The 19,376-nt window shown below is 43.2% G+C and overlaps 1 protein-coding gene and 1 non-coding gene across 5 annotated transcripts in view; both read right to left on the reverse strand.

The window, feature by feature from the left end:
- NF2 (NF2, moesin-ezrin-radixin like (MERLIN) tumor suppressor) overlaps positions 1 to 19,376 on the reverse strand; it is a 76,892-nt gene that overhangs the window by 36,000 nt on the left and 21,516 nt on the right. For all 4 annotated transcript variants that reach the window (XM_066260192.1, XM_066260189.1, XM_066260190.1 and 1 more), the window contains exons 2-4: positions 15,045 to 15,170; positions 12,711 to 12,833; positions 10,483 to 10,566 (exon numbers count right to left, since the gene is read on the reverse strand). In XM_066260192.1, coding sequence (XP_066116289.1) covers positions 10,483 to 10,566; positions 12,711 to 12,833; positions 15,045 to 15,170 — 333 coding nt within the window. The remainder of the gene's footprint in view (positions 1 to 10,482; positions 10,567 to 12,710; positions 12,834 to 15,044; positions 15,171 to 19,376) is intronic.
- On the reverse strand, positions 1,891 to 2,026 carry LOC136327574 (small nucleolar RNA SNORA17). The gene has a single exon (XR_010729762.1). It is a non-coding gene; the product is annotated as a small nucleolar RNA SNORA17 (small nucleolar RNA).

Consider the following 19,376-nt stretch of genomic DNA (forward strand, 5'->3'; position numbering starts at 1 on the left):
GCCTTCCTCTCTGTCTCTCTCTTCCCCTCCCGCAGCCAAGGCTCCATTGGAGCAAAGATGGCCCGGGCGCTGGGGATGGCTCTGTGGCCTCTGCCTCAGGCGCTAGCGTGGCTCTGGTCGCAACATGGCGATCCCCAGGATGGGCAGAGCATCGCCCCCTGGTGGGCAGAGCTCGCCCCTAGTGGGCGTGCCGGGTGGATCCCGGTTGGGCGCATGCGGGAGTCTGTCTGACTGTCTCTCCCTGTTTCCAGCTTCAGAAAAATACAAAAAAAAAAAGCAAAGACAGTCTCTTGTCAATCAGCATCTGGTAGCTTTTCTTTTGACTAAACCAACAAAGCTTGGTATTTTAGTAGCATCTTCTCTAAACACTTATCCTTTTAGTCATCAACAATGGAAAAAAAAAAAAAGAAAGGTCAGGCACAAGGCTGTTGACTCTGTATACGACTAAGTCGGGTCAGGATGTAGCCCACCCTATCATTTCCCAAGAGCCTCAAACTGGACTCCTGGTATGTTTTCCAAAAGAAGTCATACACTGAACAACCGACACTCATGGGATTGAGAGATACTCGTCAGCAATTTTGAATCGTGCCTCATTCCCACACCACCCTACTAAAAAGGCCCCATGAATTAATATTTCTTATGGCTCTCATAATTATCTTATGAATAGCAGAATGGTATTGCATTGTTTTTTGAGTGTTAACGGAATTAATTTGCCAAAATTTAAACATTTAAAATATCACAGATTTTGGAACCCAGTCTAGGCATATCTCCATTTAAAACCTTGGAGGAATCTGGTCTGTCTTGATCTCTGGAAGGTCTGGGATGTGGTAAGACAGTAACTCCAAGCTGTAACGGTCCTGTCCCAGGAGGCAGCTGCCACGTGCATAGCCAGGCTGCTTAAGGTTCAATCCCAGCACTTTCACTTATTAGCTGTGACGTTGAAAAACCTGTTTCTCCATTTTCTCATCAGTAAAATGGAGATAATAGTATTTATCTTATAGGACTCCTATGGGGATTAAATGAAATTATACTTGTAGAGTTTAAAAAACTATGGTTGACACAGTGGGCTCAATACAACCTAATGTTCAAAGAGAAATTAAGCCCTGGCCGGGTAGCTATATGGCCAGTAGTCACCACCATCGCAGCCATGCACATGCAGGTTCCCATTAGATTTGGGCAGACGGTAAAGAAACAGTGGAGCCAAAAAATGGTGGGCCATTTCTTTATTCTAGCCTCACTCCAGCTGGCAAGTAAACACACATAGGGAAAACACTTCCCGTTCACTTTGGGCTCCCAAAGCCACTCACACATTCTCCAGTTCCACAACCAAGATAATCTTCTCCAGTTTTCCCTAGAATCAAAGGCCCCACCAGTCTCAGCAGAGCTTGCAAAAGCCTTCATCTCTGTTCCCCATCTCCTTCTCTCTGCACAAACTGGCTTCTCCTTTAGCACCCTGCCCTCTTGGCTTCCTCTTCTTCTTCTTTTTCCTCCTTCTCCTGCTCCTTTCTAAACTTTTGGTGAGAAAAACCCCTCCTCCAGCAAACAATAGCATAACAATGGCCCTTCCCAAGCAGGAAGGTAATTAGCAGTTTCAGCTGGCAGCACCATTCACCTGGGCAGTGCCATTTTTAACAAAAAAAGTGAGCAAACTCGGAAATCATATTTTACAAACTCATTTGCCCAACAGTAACTCAGTTGGTTAGAGTATCGTGCTGATGATATGCTAAGGTTGCAGGTTTGATACCCAGTCAGGGCATATACAGGAACATATCAATGTTTCTGTCCCTCTCTGTCCCTTCCTCTCTCTCTAACCAATCAAAATAAAGTAAAATAAAATGAAAAGATAAAAATTCAAGTTGTGTCGGCTCTGAGTGTTTTGTTTTGTTTTTCGGTGTCAGACTATCATCAACCGTCCAGCGTCCACGGCCAGGACGCCAGGCTAGCAGACACAAGCCTCTCTTCTCTCTGCCACCTGATGACACAGACGTGGCACCGCAGCTACGTCTGCAACGCCTCCAGGGGCAACTCTGAGTGTTTTTTAATTGGTCAAATGACAGTGTTGGTCTTAGAGGATTTTGAAGTGGGGACTGCAGAGTATTCCCTCGAAGCCCTGAGTGAGGAACCCTCTCTCTAAAGCTCAGCCTCTTCATCTGGAAAGCAAGGGTAATAATAGTGCCTGCCTCACAGGGGTCATGAGAATGTAGTAAGACAATCCGGGTATGCATTTTTGCGTAGTGTCTGACTTGTAGTTAATGTCATGTATTATGGATACCCTCCATATTGACACTGGTCACCGGCTGCCCCTCTGACTTTTGAAGGGCTAGGATGCTAAAGAATAGCCTGTAAATTGCTTTTGCAAGCCTCTCAAGAGTGCTGATCAGACTCAAATGTAAAAGGAAGCACATATGCAAAGTTAGAGTTGTAAATTCAGGTTCTGAAGGCTTGTAAGATTAACGATCCACATTATCATACTGAGCTCCCAACGACTGACTCCCTGGATCAGATCAAATAGGTTATGTCTGAGCAATGCAGAGGCAGCAAAGACCTCGCTGAAAGAACCTGCCATTGGACTAATGCCACTTACAACATTAAAGGCACCTTGATGTATGTGTCTTAAATGTCTCTTTAAAAAAACAAAAGAATAAGAAAATCCTTAATTTGTGGCAGCTGGTGAATATTAAAGGAAGTCATACCCCACCATAGACGGAGATGGCTGTTTCTCACCCTTTTATGTACAAAATGCATTCTGATAATATAACCAGGACTGAATTTACTGTGAAGCTAATGAAGCTGAAGTTTCAAGTCTCTGCACCTAATTTTATACTCAGAATTTGTATTCTTGCATTGAAAAGACTCCCTAAGTGATATAAACTTCAGGCCCCACAAAATCTGGATCCACCCCTGATATAAACCAATTGAATTTATTTTTTTTTTAGAGTCAGAGAAAGGGACAGATAGGAACAGACAGACAGGAAGGGAGAGAGATGAGAAACATCAAATCTTCATTGCAACTCCTTAGTTGTTCATTGATTGATTTCTCATATGTGCCTTGACCGAGGGACTACAGCAGACTGAGTGACCCCTTGCTCAAACCAACGACCTTGGGCTCAAGCTGGTGAGCCTTGCTCAAACCAGATGAGCCTGCGCTCAAGCTGGTGCCTCGGGGTCTTTTTTTTTTTTTTTTTAATTCATTTTAGAGAGAGGAGAGATAGAAGGGGGGAGGAGCAGGAAGCATGAACTCCCATATGTGCCTTGACCAGGCAAGCCCAGGGTTTTGAACTGGTGACCTCAGCATTTCCAGGTCAACGCTTTACCCACTGTACCACCACAGGTCACACGACCTCGGGATCTTGAACCTGGGTTCTCCGCATCTCAGTCTGATGCTCTATCCACTGCGCCACCACCCGGTCAGGCGAACCAATTGAATTTAAACTCAAGAAATCAGTTCACCATTTACAAGATTCTTGGAGTCAATTCTTTCATTAAACAGAGATATTTAATATCCTTCTAGATGTTAAATACTTTCCTCTGCCTGTATGTATGGAAAATTAGACCAAACACTCTGAACAGGATTTCAAAAAACATAAAGATTTAGTCAATACACATACTGCATAAATAATCAGATCCCTCCCCCACACCAATTGCTAAAATGCAGGTGGATTAAAGATTTTAAACCATACATTAAAATCCAACAAAATACCAGGACAAAATACAGAAGAACATGCATATAATAATAATGGTGGGTGAAGCCATTCTAAAAGTCACTGAAAACATAAAAAGAAAAAGACTGGCAGTCTGACATGTAAAAACAAAACAAAATAAAAGGTTAATAGCCGTCATATATGGAGCTCCTACAAATCAATGAGAAAAAGATAAACAATAGAGTAGAAAAATGGGCAAGTCATAAACACTTGCCTCACAGAGGAAAGACATACAATGGCCAGTAAATCTATGGAAAGCTGCTCAGCCCTAATGGTAATAAGGAAATAAAAGCTTGAAAACATCTATTTTTTCTATCAGATTAGCAAAAATGTAAAAGACTGATAGCATCCATGAGGATGTGGAAAACAGGTATTCTCACACACTGTTTTTAGAAGTTAATTAGGACAACACTGTCAGAAGGTAATTTGGCCATATCTATTTTTTTAATGGAAATAAAATTTACATACATAAAATTCACCATTTGAAGTATATAATTAGTGGTTTCCAGTAGATTCAGACTGTTGTGCAACTATCACCATTATCTAATTCCAGAATATTTCCATCACCCCAAAAAGAAATCCCATACTCATTAGCATAACTCCTAATTCCCTCCTCCTATCTCCTAGCCACTACCAAGTCTACTTTCTGACTATGGATCTGCCCATTGTGGACATTTCAAATAAACGGATCACACAATATATAGCCTTTTGTGTCTAGCTTCTTTCATTTAGTAGTATTTAAATTTTAAATGTTCTTATCACCCAACCCAGTCATGCTATTTCTTGGTATCTATCAGAGAAATATTGTTCATATGTTCATATTCAAAGATGTTCGCTACAACTGTCTAAATAATAGAAAAATAGAAAGAAAAAACAAACCTTAAATATCTACCAATAAAGAGATAATTAATAATCCAGAGCCCCTCCTTTTAACAAAATACTATTCAGTAGTTTTAAAAAATGAGATGGGTCTATCTGTACTGACAGTTTTCAGTGAAAAGGCTAACATTGTGCAGAAGTCCCACTGGAGTAGAGTCACCTAAAAGTGGAATTTCAAGAACTCGGGTGTGATCCCTTACCTAATTGGTCCCTACCTCACTCATTACTCTACAGAGGTTATGCCAATTCACAGTCCCTTCCAGCAAGTAAATGTGCTTAAACAATGCTTTTATAGATTTATTAATCCTTGTCAATCTTATGGGTTTGGAATATTACCTCATTGTTGCTCTAATTTTTCTTTCTCTTGATTACTAGTGAGATTGAGCATCTGCTTGTATTGATTGATTATTCTAATTTTCTCTTCTATAAAATGCCTGCTGTTCATACCTTTTTTTAATTAAATTTTTTAATTTATTATGTTAACATGGATTCAAGCGTCCCACTCAATATAATGCCCTCAACCTCCTTGTTCATACCTTTTGTGTCTATTTTTCTGTTGTATTTTTCTTATAAACTTAAAAGTTCTTATACTCAGGGATATTTATGCAATTCTACTTCTAGAAATATACCTGAAGGGGGAAAAGCTTTTACACATTTATACAAGGAATCATATAAAAATATTTTCAGTAAAACACTGTTTATAATAGGGAAAATGCAGAAATTAAACCTACCTCTTCCTCAGAAGGCGAATGGATAAACAAACTAGGTTTATTCATCCATGGTTACCATACAGTTAGAATCAATGAGCTAAATCTATAGGTAAAACATAGATATAGCTTAAAATCATTGTTGAGTGGGAGAAAATATCATTTTGTAAAAGGATATGCAAAAAATATACGCAGAGTGTAGCACTACTTATATCAACTTTTACCTCCTGGATTTTTTAAAAAATCAGCCTCCTCCTAAACAACTAACCACTGCCCAAGGGGTAAACCTAACAGTCTCTCTCTAGAATGACTACCATAGCCTTTTAACAGGTCTCCCTATTTCTAAATGTTTCTCTCACTCTAATATGTCTTTCACTAAGCCATTCAAAATCTGTCTAAAATATAAACCTTTCACTAGCTCTTTATTACCCACAGGACAAAGTTAAGACCTTTCATGATCTGGCCCCCTGCAGATATCTCCAGCCTCATCTCTTGCACTCTCTATATATACTTTACATTTACTCAACTTTTTTTCCCCCCAGAGACAGAGAGAGAGAGTCAGAGAGGGATAGCCAGGGACAGACAGACAGGAACAGAAAGATGAGAAGCATCAATCATTAGTTTTTCTTTGTGCGTTGCAACACCTTAGTTGTTCATTGACTGCTTTCTCATATGTGCTCTGACTGCGGGCCTTCAGCAGAGTAACCCCTTGCTCGAGCCAGCGACCTTAGGCTCAAGCTGGTGAGCTTTTGCTTAAACCAGATGAGCCTGCGCTCAAGCTGACGACCTCAGGGTCTCAAACCTGGGTCTTCCGCATCCCAGTCCAAGGCGCTACCCAGTTAGGCTACTCAACTTCTTAATTGCCTTTTGGCACTCTGTTCCTAATTTGTATCAAAGGATACTTATCTAGAAACAATAAGTCTCCTCTCCCACCATTCTTTTCTGTCTGAACTAGGAGTCTGGAGGCCAGCACTATGTTAATAAACTATATACCATTCTCTTGTAAAGTCATTTTTAATAAGAACACATTTCAAACACCAAATTGTCACTATAAAATCCAACAGGTGGCTTAAAACTGCAAGATAGTTTGCCGTGCCATGTGATTGAACCCAAAAGCCAGCACATACTTTTGGTTCAAATGTACCTCAAACTCCAACGAAGAAATGTGGTTCTTGTTAACTGAACCATGTGATTAATATTTGTATTTATACTTTGAGGATAATTGTTTCTTTATGCTTCGGAATGAACTGTGTCTATATCATTCTAACAGCTAAAACACTGTAATGAATACATTTGTGGATAATTACATTCCATGTGTTAATGAGCTCGATTCGCTTTCCCCTCCACATTCTGAAGTTACCTTCGTTTCAGAAAAGTTGTGGAAGAAAACAAACTGAACATAATGGAAGGAGCCAGTATGATTTATTGAAAAGTATGGATAAATATGACCATATAAACGAATCTGGGATTTAGTGAAGGGCAGTGCATGCTACCCAGAAACCTTCCTCAAGGACAAGACAGTGAGGGGCAAGAGCAAGGTGCTGAGTTAAGTGATCAGACCCCAGGTTTCTCATCCTGGCTTCACTCTCTAGTTCCACTCTGCTTCAAATCCTGCCCATCTAGAACTGGGCTACAAATTACTTTTTTTTTAGGTGAGAGGAGATGAGACAGTGATGCAGACTCCCTCATGCACCCCAACCAGGATTCACTTGTAACCCCATTAGGGGCCAAACCTGAGCTGTTTTTAGTGCCTGAGGCTGATACGGAACTATCCTCAGTGCCCAGGGCCTCGCCTGGAGCCATGCTCCAACCAATGGAGCTACTGACTGCAGGAGGGGGAGGAGGAGGAGGAGGAGGAGGAGGAGGAGGAGGAGGAGGAGGAGGAGGATGGGGAGGGGGAGGGGGAGGAGGAGGGGGAAAGAAGCAGATGGTGGCTTTTCCTGTGTGCCCTGACTGGGAATCGAACAGGGGATATCCACACACTGGGCTGATGCTCTATCCACTGAGCCACCAGCCAGGGCCAAATTCTATTTTTTTTAAAAGAATTAACATAAACTATTGTGACTCTGGACAAATGATTACTCCTTTCTGGGCCTTAAAATCCTCATTTATAAAAGGGCATAAACTTTCAAGCCCTGGCTTACGGCAAAGGCTATGCTGAGTACCACACGAAATATTCATGTTATGATACTTTATAAAACTGTAAAACACTACAGGCATGTAAGACCTTATTAATATGGTAATCAGAGATATCCTTTTAATATTAACTAGTAGTCCGAGAAACTGGGAGCATGTTATAATAATCCTTAGTTTCCCAAATGCAGGCTGGAAGTCATAGATTAGCTTTATTTGTGAGAGCCTGAGAATTTACACTGGAAAAAACAGAACAGCCTCCTCCATATGAACCACATATGCTCTCTGTGAATCACTTTCATCTCTAAATTAGTAGGGCCCAAATTAGTAGGGCTTTCCTCCAGTGAAATCTGTTTAAGCAAACATGTGCTGGTTCCCAGAAAAGTTTTTTCCCCCCCTACAAGTGGCCTTTGAATTTGTGGCCCAAAATCTATGCAAAGAAAACATAGCCTTTGAGACAGAAGCCCTTCAAAGAGAGGTGGTGTCCTTGAGAGCCTGGGTCTCCTCTCAGCTGAGAAGCGTGCTGAAAAGAAACTCAGTTCCGGGCCAGGAAGTGCTCAGATTTAATGAGAGTGACAATGACTGCTTCATCACTGTCAGGGTGATTCTGATTGAAAGGACACATTTTTCCTGTTATTAATATTCTTAATCAAAGCATAAAAGGAAGCACATGCTTTTGTTGAATCAAGTCCCATTTTCTGGGGTTTTTTTTTCAATTACTCATTTTTCTGGGCAGTGGAATAGGGGAGGCACAAAATATAATCCCAAAGCCATGAATTCTGCCTTGACCTTTACCCCAAGATTGCTTGAATGACCCTGGGCAAGCCGCTGAGGGCAGATACTTGTGTTAGTGTCTGTACTGTGACAGAGTCAACAGCTCCTGTCAGGCCAGTGAATACTCGTCAAATATCAGACGAGTCATCAAATGATACGATTATGAGTCATCAAATGACTCTAGTGCTTCTGTCAGTCTGACTACCATGTAGAGACTTTTCTCCCTCCAAATGACAGGCCAGTTACTTCTTGACTTTGATCTAAAATTGTACTAAGCTACCCCAAAACACAGACTAAGATGTTAGGATTTTTAATTTGTTTTTAGAGAGAGAGAAGGGGGGGAAGCAGGAAGCATCAACTCCCATATGTGCCTTGACCAGGAAAGCCCAGGGTTTCAAACCAGCGACCTCAGCATTCCAGGTTGATGCTTTATCCACTGCGCCACCACAGGTCAGGCCCTACTCATTCTTGTAATACTATGGAGAAATGGCCGTACGGACACTTCTAACTAGAAAGGAAAATAATAGTAAAAGATGACACAAGAGTCACAAAAGTGATCAAGGTGTTCTAATTTGGGGACTCCTTATGCTGTGATGAAATGTAGTAAGCAGATGGACCACAAGAAAGTGACCCGTGATTGAAGCCTGACCAGGCAGTGGCACAGTGGATAAGAACGTTGGACTGGGATGCGAAGGACCCAGGTTCGAGACCCTGAAGTCGCCAGGTTGAGCACGGGCTCATCTGGTTTGAGCAAAGCTCGCCAGTTTGGACCCAAGGTTGCTGGCTCCAGCAAAAGGTTACTCAATCTGCTGAAGGCCCGCGGTCAAGGCACATATGAGAAAACTATCAATGAACAACTAAGGTGTTGCAACGAAAAACTAATGATTGATGCTTCGAAAAACTAATGATTGATGCTTCTCATCTCTCTTCGTTCCTGTCTTTCCCTACCTATTCCTCTGACTCTCTCTCTCTGTCTCTGTAAAAAAAAAGAAAAAAAAGAAAAAAAGAAAGTGACCCGTGATTGAAGTAGAAATCTGAGGGACATTAAGCCCCGTGGAATGACCCTGTAATTGGTCTTATAAAAACAGGAAGGGTAGAGCGTTGGCCTGGCGTGTGGGGGACCCGGGTTCGATTCCCGGCCAGGGCACATAGGAGAAGCACCCATTTGCTTCTCCACCCCCGCCCCCCCTCCTTCCTCTCTGTCTCTCTCTTCCCCTCCCGCAGCCAAGGCTCCATTGGAGCAAAGATGGCCTGGGCGCTGGGGATGGCTCCTTGGCCTCTGCCCCAGGCGCTAGAGTGGCTCTGGTCACGGCAGAGGGACGCCCCGGAGGGGCAGAGCATCGCCCCCTGGTGGGCAGAGCATCGCCCCTGGTGATTTTAATTTGTTTTTAGAGAGAGAGAAGGGGGGGAAGCAGGAAGCATCAACTCCCATATGTGCCTTGACCAGGAAAGCCCAGGGTTTCAAACCAGCGACCTCAGCATTCCAGGTTGATGCTTTATCCACTGCGCCACCATAGGTCAGGCCCTACTCATTTTTGTAATACTATGGAGAAATGGCCGTACGGACTCTCCCGGTCGGGCGCATGCGGGAGTCTGTCTGACTGTCTCTCCCCGTTTCCAGCTTAAGAAAAATACAAAAAAACAAAACAAAACAGGGAGGGTAAAAATACAAGCCCACTGGTTTCCCCTTCCTACCCCTTTCAATCTGGTGATTTCTCTGGGAATGCCTTTCTACTAATCAGCTCAATGGGGCTCAGGGGGCCAAAGAGCCTTGCAGTGACTAGCCATAAGCAAGGTGGCAGGGCCATCAGGGTGGATGCAGCAGGGCACTCTCTGATGAGGTCCCCACACATCAGGGATGCTGGCCCTCAGAAGATGAGTTTAGAATAAGAACCTGGGCCTTCCTGACCTGAAGGCTATATTTGGCCCAAACTGGAGATCATCAATTCATTTTTCCTGGTTAATAGAAAGAAAGGTTGGCTCAGTAAATGTAAGGAACCACATGTGCACATTGAGATTACAAAGAAAATTTATCTTTCTATAAGTTACAAATGTAAAACTTCTTTGTAGACACACACACACACACACACACACACACACACACACACCCTCACAAGATTAGACAGAAGTGAGGCAGTGACACTTGGTTCCCCCAGTACACAAGTTCCATAACCTCTTACTTGCTGGGGAAAGTCTCTCTGGAGTCTAGAAAGTCCCAACAAACAAGAATGACCCTGTGACATGGGTTAATGTCCAGGAAAAATGATTTTTTTCTTCTTTGAGCCTACCTTGGCCTGGACGGCGTAAGAAGCCAGGAGCACAGAAGCCTCGGGAGGGCAGTAGATCTTTTCATCTAAGATCTGCTTCTTTACCTGGAAGGGGCGACAAGGGAGACATGACACCAGCTGAGTGGAAGTGAGCTGTGAATGCTGGTCACAGCAGATGGCTGCAGGCTGTTCTAATGAGGGCTGCCAACATAGTCTGTTAATGATTTTCTGACAAAAGGTACAATTTTTTTATTGCTGCAGATAGGTTGGGAGTTTAGCCGCTAAGTTACGGGTGAAAACCCCTCATCTGTTCTGTCCGTGATAAAACGCTGAAGAGGAAAAACAACCTTCATGGTTAAACCAGAGACTAACGTCTGGCCCTTACAGAGGAGTGCCGTGAACTTGAGAAGAGTCAGGAGCAGCTCTGGTGGTGATTGCAGCCTCGTCCCCTGCTGAGCACACGCAGCATGAGAGGAAATGGAGTCGACTTTTAAGTCTTAACACAAGATAAAAGTCGGCAAGGCCACTGAGTTATGACTGCGGAAGAAAACCATCACTTTCAGTATGCCTGCTCTAAGGGAAAAGGAAGCAATAAAGTGTGATCGATTTAACTTTTAAGTACACGTGAGGTCCAGGAAATGTAATTCTTAAGCCATAATGTTGACTTAACATATCTCATTGCACTTAATTTCTTAGACTGGTGCAGTGGATGACGTTCTAGACACAGGGGCAAGAGAACCACATGAAGTGGGGGTACACCGACATAAACACAACGGGAAAGCCCACTCCCTTCTCACAGATCTCAACAGTCACCAGATTCATGAAAGTAGTCAATTTTGCCTTGCACAGCCACAAAACAACTCCAACACCTCAGTGTGAGGGAAAATTAAGCCAAAGGCACATGAAGGATGGGCCCTGCTTCCAAGCACTTACAAGGAAGACATCTCTACAACACTAGGACATTCTTGGGCCTGGGAGATCATTATGTGGTTTCATTCAAGCAGTGTGATTTTCTAATCCCTTGGTTTCTTTTCAAAAGGGACAAAAGGCATACTATAGAAAAACGGGAAGGGCTTCCCTTTGAGTGAAAAATGTTAGGAAGTATGTATGTATACACACTTTTTTTTAAGTTTTTTATTTATTGATTTTAAAGAGAGAGGACAGTAGAGAGAGAGAGATAGGAACATCAAGCTGTTCCTGTATGTGCCCTGACTGGGGATCAAACTGGCAACCTCTGTGAATCAGGATGATGCTCCAACCAACCGAGCTATTTGGCCAGGGCTCAAACACACTTATTTTTTTCAGTATAAAATTATTTGGGGGGTTTTATCACATTTAACTTAATATTTCCTGAATGCAATAATCTGAGGCTCAAACTAATTATAGAAGTACTACATGACAGAATATACATCTACTTCTGGGAAATCATGCATTGCATACCCCTGCTGCTATCCCTTCCATTACTGACAGTGGGTCACTTTGGGCACACAACAGCTCCAGCGCCAATCACTGTAACTAACCATGCAAACTGGGGAAGTGCTCTGATCAAACAGTGAGGACACAAGCAAAACTGACAAGGTTTGCATCCTCACACTTACCCACCCCTCACCGTGCCCTCAGAGGTCAACTAGCTGTCTTTGAACCTGTAATTATGGCTTTCCTAATTTCTTCAATTGGGTTGAGTGATTACTTACCTGTTGTGCACTCAGTGAGCCTTGCTTTTTAAGGGGCTTGTCATCTATGAGGGAGTAAGGGAGAACTAAAACAACTACAGACAAAGAGCAGCATAAAGCATGATGTTTGAAGTTCCACATTTGTGGGATTAACCAGGTGTCACTGGAATTCTGAAGTCCTGCCTTACCGAGAACATATTTTAAACTTCTGGAGTACTATTCTTTACCAGACTCTTTAGGCTTCCTTTGCAACTATCAAGTATAGATACTTTCAAGTCAGGGAGAAGAAAACAAGATCTATCTTCAAAAGAAGTTGAAATTAGGTAGCAACTTGTACTCATTCTTTCACCATCACACTTTTGCAATTTCATCTGACACCAATTCCCATCACTCAATATAGTTCTATTTTAAAGATTTTTTCCATTATAGAACCAAAAGGACTGACTTTCCAAAGGCAGAACATTTTCACATCGTGAAGCTATTCTGGTGAGCTCCAGGGGTTTTGTCCAGGCTGCCTCTGCAACCATGCCTGAGCGAGTTCACCCATAATCAGGGGAACAGTATGGACTGGTGTACCTGCAAGAAGAATAAATGTTGCGTGATCTCCTGAACCAGCTCCTCCTCGGCATTCTCAGGATAAAATTTGGCCAGGAAGTGAAAGGTGACTGGTTCTTCCTTTGAAACATCATGATCCAGCACCTGCAGAATTGCAGAGCAGAAGACAAACAAGCTATGTTGACCCTTATTCCTCCCGTGCCACCAAAGAACCTTTTGCGGGGAGTGTATAAATATTTTTTCCCCTGTAAATCCATCACACTTCCCAAAGGCTGTAATTCTTCAGTTTGAAGCATTCACAAAGCCACCTATAACAAGAAGCAATACTCACGTCAAATGGCATTTTGAACCAAGTTAATATCACCAAGGGGTGAGTGGAGCTAAGATGAAGGCACAAATGTTCTCAAGGCCACAGACATAGTATTTGTTTGTTTGTTTGTTTTTTAACAGAGACAAAGTCAGAGAGAGGGACAGATAGGGACAGACAGGAACGGAGAAAGATGAGAAACAGCATCAATCATCAGTTTTTCGTTGCGACACCTTAGTTGTTCATTGATTGCTTTCTCATATGTGCCTTGACCGTGGGGACACAGCAGACCAAGTAACCCCTTGCTCGAGCCAGCGACCTTGGGTCCAAGCTGGTGAGCTTTGCTCAAACCAGATGAGCCATGCTCAAGCTGGCGACCTCGGGGTCTCAAATCTGGGTCCTCCACATCCCAACGCTCTATCCACTGCACCAGCGCATGGTCAGGCCACAGACATAGTTAAAAATTAGAAATGTATGACTCAAAGGGCTTGGGCATTACCCTTTATGGTAGGCAGAATGCTTTTTAATTTTTTGAAGCAGTGGAATATTTCTTTACTCTCTTTTTCTTGCTGCCAACCCCCCAATATTTAGGTCCATATTGGAATGGAGCTGAGGATGATGAACTAAATCTTTGTGAAATCATCTAAACATTCACAAAGCAAGAGAAGTGAAACGTGTCCATCGTGGCAACCCTTTGTTTCAAGGAACCCCACCAAATACTTGCGCACAATCAGTAAACCACACATCCTTTAATCTTCTAAAAATTTCATCCACCCAATGAAAAGCTTGAACCATCTGCTCTCCAGAATGAATTTCATTTCAGGCCATAAACACGCCATGTGACAGGCTCCGAGTCTCCATTAACATGTGTCCTCATTTATTTCCTTGGAGCAGCAGGTATCATGGCTTCCGATGCCCTCAATCTAATATCCATTTGGTCAACATGCAGGTACATGATTTAAATTTTACTTCGCTGAGAATCACAAAAAGAGATAGAAAGTTTTGCTGTCTTTGATAGATAACTCTCCATGCCCCTGCCCAAATATCAACTGGTGGTGCCCAGGAGATTCAAAATAAACCCAGTCTAGGACAACCCTGGCACAGACACAGAGCGGGCATGCTGATGTTCATGACTATTGGGAATTACCACATGAAATTTATGACCAGCAGGGACGTGAAGACTCAGATTACTGTGTACAGATGTAAATAATTTGAACACTAGACTTTAGAGTCAAACTGGTATCGTGCTGTGTAATAGGTAATAAAGATCAGATGGGCAATTACAGGGATTTCCACTTGGGGTAAGAATTAGACATTGACTCATTCTGAGATTCAGGTGTCTTTTAGGAATTACTAACAGAAGTATATGGCCCTGTTCTCAACCACCTTCACAGCTAGGTAGGCAGGTAAGTAGGTGAGTGTGTCTTTGTGTGCCCATATGAACCCATGCCGAGGGCAGTTTCCTCAGGCAGCGTTCACTTCTAAGCCACGTTAGAACTCTGGGAGCCTACACTGTCCAGGTCTCAGAGGCCCCCGAAAATCATCAGGACTAAATAAACAGTCTTCCTTCACCTCAGGGGCCAGGGCAATCTTTGTTCCTTAGATCATGTTAATGATTAAATTGAGTTGGGCTATGGCATTTCTCAAAAGATTTTTAAAATTTCATTAAGCACATGAGCCCCAAGAAAATCTTTCAAAAACATATATTATAAACATATATATGTAATTTTTACTCATAAAGCTTGACTAGTGGCTCAATAAATTGAAGAGCATAAAGCCGGAAGCAACCAGCCGGTGACAATGAGTAAAGAAGCCAGGTATTGTGACAGTTTGATCTAGGCTGGCTCTGCTTGCCCAGGAGGGCCTGTAAGGAGCGGAAAGCCTGTGGCGTCTTGAGGACCTGCCTTCTGCGTGACTTTCCTCAGGACTCGCCCCTAGTCCTCCCTGTATCTGTCATGCCCCACGATGAGCAAATGAGCTGGGCACGTGCTCAGTGGAGAACCAGAGCGCACACCAGTTCCACTGGTGGCATCTGGTTCCAGCCCAACCTTCTTGTCCATTTTGAGCCAGGCCACGGTGTCCTTGATTGTGTACTGCAGTCCAAAGAACCAGGTTTCCCGAAGCCCCAGGGTCCGGCACACCAAATCAAACAGGTCCTTCCCTTTCCACTTCATCTGCAATGGAACAAACCAAGAGGGAAGAACACGGTGAGCAAATATCATAATCTGCTCGCACAATGAACCTTTTCTCTGCCCTTTCTACTCTCAGATTCCAAAATGTGGAGACACGAAGATGGCTGGTGAGCACAGAATTCCCAAGTAATTTTAAAGCCTCCCACGCAAAACCACGAGTGGGAAAATGCCAATTAGAGTTTAATGGCTTAATTACTGCAAAGCATACACAGTCCCTCCCTGGGACAGTTCCTTACAGACCTTAATATCTCCGAAGCTAATTTTGGAAAGCTGGTAAGTAAGCATCCTCATTTAGGAGAGTCTAACCTCTTGAGTTTATGCAGGGAGGTGGCTAGCTTCTGGGAACATTAATTTCCTTGAGATTTTGTCACTGATTTTTTTTAAAAAACCATTACCTGCCCTTTGATAAAAGTGTGTTGTTGTTTTTTAATTTAAAAGCTGGTTTTACAAAAAAAAAAAAATTTTTTTTTAAGCAACATAGGAAAGGAAGTTGTAACCAAAGTCATAAATCATGGAGGGAAAAAAAAAACACATTAGAGACTAGTCAGTCCAATCACAGGTCTCTTTTGTCATGATGTATAACTGAGGCCAAAGGGGAGGCAGCTTGTCCACAGTTACATGGAGCAATTTCAAACTCTCAGTATCTGAACCAAGGAATGAATAGACAGCAATATACTCTAGTGTACTTATCCAATAGCCTCACTTTCAAAAAGCCTTAAGCAATAATGGCTGCTAAACCCTTTCCTCAATTGTTCAATCTTATGGCTGGAAAAACAAGTTCAACATCTCAATAGGAGAAGAAAATGCCCAGCAGTTTAGTAAATGTTGCCACCTTGTGGCTATCAAGTTAAATCACCCAAGATGTTCCCATAGTACCCCTTAGCTGCTACTCACCACCTACCCCAAAGGCCCCCAAGTATGAACATACAGTTATGAACATATAAGACACATCACAGTGTCAGTGGTCATAGTGAGAACAATCTTGGGATTCAAATACATCGCCAGACACCAGAAGAACAAGACCACATGACTGCAGAAGCAGTGGTCCTTCTGCCCTCATTAGAAATCTTCACCCAAGGCCCTGGCTGGGTAGTTGAATTGGTTACAGTGTCATCCTGATATGCCAAAGTTACGGGTTCTATCTCCGGTCAGGGCACATACAAGAATACTTAAGGCCCTGGCCGGTTGGCTCAGCGGTAGAGCGTCGGCCTAGCGTGCGGAGGACCCGGGTTCGATTCCCGGCCAGGGCACACAGGAGAAGCGCCCATTTGCTTCTCCACCCCTCCGCCGCGCTTTCCTCTCTGTCTCTCTCTTCCCCTCCCGCAGCCAAGGCTCCATTGGAGCAAAGATGGCCCGGGCGCTGGGGATGGCTCTGTGGCCTCTGCCCCAGGCGCTAGAGTGGCTCTGGTCGCAACATGGCGACGCCCAGGATGGGCAGAGCATCGCCCCCTGGTGGGCAGAGCGTCGCCCCTGGTGGGCGTGCCGGGTGGATCCCGGTCGGGCGCATGCGGGAGTCTGTCTGACTGTCTCTCCCTGTTTCCAGCTTCAGAAAAATGCAAAAAATAAATAAATAAATAAATAAATAAATGAATACTTAAATAAGCAGAACACCAAATTGACGTTTCTTTCTCTCTCAACTTTCCCCCCTCTCTCTAAAAATCAGTCAATAAAAAGAAAAGAAAGAAAAAGTCTCCACTCAGTTCTTGGCACACTGAAGATGAATAATAAAAAGAAAAGGAATGGGGAGAAAATTAGGGTTTAGAGACTTGGTATATAAAAGGAAAAAAAAAGGGCTCAAATATCTGATTGGCTTTTGCTAAAACCTGAGTCTACAGAAGATTTTTCGAGTAGGTCTTTTTTTTTTTGGTAGAAATTAAATTTAATGGGGTGACATTGGTCCACACGAGGTCTTCTATATTTAATATATGTGAATGAACAGTGCGTTCTCTATGAGGTACTCACAGGAGAGCCCATCCTTCTCCCATGCTTGCAGTCAAAGTCACAGAGCAAGGCAAGCATCCTAGATGGAAGGACACCAAAACCGCAGCAGACAAGTAGTTGAGATATGTTTTGGCTTCTGTTCTTTATCGGGGCTGTGTCTCCTATCTGTCCTTCTAGCTCTGCCCCTGTCCCCTCCCTGTGACTTTAGTGAGGTCCCTGGAACACTAGAGAGGTTGAGGTCTTTAGAAATTATTTTGTATAGAATAAAATAAAAGGACAAGTTTTATTTTTTAGAAAAGACGATCTCCTTCCTCTTTTGTAGGGCTTAATAATGCTTGTTGGCACACCCATTTCCTGGTCTGACAATAGGACAAAGGGTTTTTAATTCACGGCAGGTTTTAATTCCTACAGGCAGACTAAAGAAATGTTATTTTGGAAAACTGGAAGCTTCGGGATGCTGATTACTCTCTTGTCTCTATTTTAAGCCAGTATATAGTATATATAAATTATAAATGAGTACCTTGCTAAAAGATAATGTAACACTAAAGAACACCCAATAACTTGGAGAAGTTAAACACCCAAGGGCCAAGAAGATCAAGGTAATGATTTCAGATCCTCCATAACTCATGGTCATGGCCAGAGCGGGCTTTGCACAAAGGGGCTGTCTACAAATGGGATGTGCGGGGCATCAAAAGGAAAGCTGCAAAGCGAATGATGAGTGAATTTCCTGATTTGGGAGTTTAAACTCAAACATAATATCGTATTAATGCAATTTTCTTACTTTTCTTTCTACTTCTTTGTTTTTGAAATGCAAAACTATCTCTGTTGAATGCAGAAACAATGTCTTTGTTCCCATGAAGCTGGCAATAAAGTGAGGAGAGGGAAAAAAATATTCTCACACTACTTTAAAATGCCCTACTTAGATTTTTAACTTTGACTCTAAGCATCGTAGAGCGTCAGAGCTAAAAATAAATCTACCTACTGTCGACCCGTCTCCTCTCTGTATAAGGAAACTAAGTCACAGATTCTTTGGCAGCCTGCTAAAGCAGACACTGACCTTTTCATGGTTGTCACGTAGACCAGTGGTCCCCAACCTTTTTTGGGCCACGGACCGGTTTAATGTCAGAAAATATTTTCACGGACCAGCCTTTAGGGTGGGACGGATAAATGCACAAAATAAAATTATGCAACCGGCGTAAAAACTGTGGTATTTTTATCTTTTTTTTTTCTTTTGTATTTTTCTGAAGCTGGAAACGGGGAGGCAGTCAGACAGACTCCTGCATGCGCCCAACCGGGATCCACCCGGCACGCCCACCAGGGGGCGATGCTCTGTCCATCCGGGGCATCACTCTGTTGCAACCAGAGCCAGTCTAGCGCCTGAGGCAGAGGCCACGGAGCCATCCCCAGCGCCCAGGCCATCTTTGCTCCAATGGAGCCTTGGCTGCGAGAGGGGAAGAGAGAGACAGAGAGGAAGGAGAGGGGGAGGGGTGGAGAAGCAGATGGGCATTTCTCCTCTGTGCCCTGGCCGGGAATCGAACCCGGGACTTCCGCACGCCAGGCTGACGCTCTACCACTGAGCCAACCGGCCAGGGCCTAAACTGTGGTATTTTTAAATATAATTGTCGAACTTACGAGACAAGTGTCAAGAGTAAGTCTTAGATGGATGTAACAGAGAGAATCTGGTCATTTTTAAAAAATAAAACATCGTTCAGACAAATATAAATAAAACGGAAATAATGTAAGTTATTTATTCTTTCTCTGCGGACCGATACCAAATGGCCCACAGACTGGTACTGGTCTGTGGCCCAGGGTTTGGGGACCACTGGCATAGACAACCCCCCATTCCTCAGTAGCCTTTTTTCCTGCTCTGTGCGGTTCCCTTCCACCAAAACTCCCCAGCCACTTTTTCCAGTAAGTAATCGGTACCTTAACATTCTTCTCCCACTCTAAAACAAAACCCATTTTCAAAAGAGCCCGATATTGCTCCTTTATAGCTCAATGTGAATCAGTGCCTCTGCTACCTCTCCTTCATTCTTTCAACAAGCCTTAGGGAGCACATCTGGTATGCCAAGCAATGAGGATGCAAAATGGTGGAGGCGTGGTCCATGCAGGAGATTTAAAGACCCAGGTCAGAAAAAGAACAAGTGAAAGATGAAAAAGGAATAATAATAATAATACCCAGAGGGAACTGCATGTCATCTGGTAGAGCTAAAACAGACAGCCTGAACTCAGGAGGGGGCGTGGTGG

Source organism: Saccopteryx bilineata, chromosome 2 (genome assembly GCF_036850765.1).
Source record: "Saccopteryx bilineata isolate mSacBil1 chromosome 2, mSacBil1_pri_phased_curated, whole genome shotgun sequence".
NCBI classification, from domain to species: Eukaryota; Metazoa; Chordata; class Mammalia; order Chiroptera; family Emballonuridae; genus Saccopteryx; species Saccopteryx bilineata.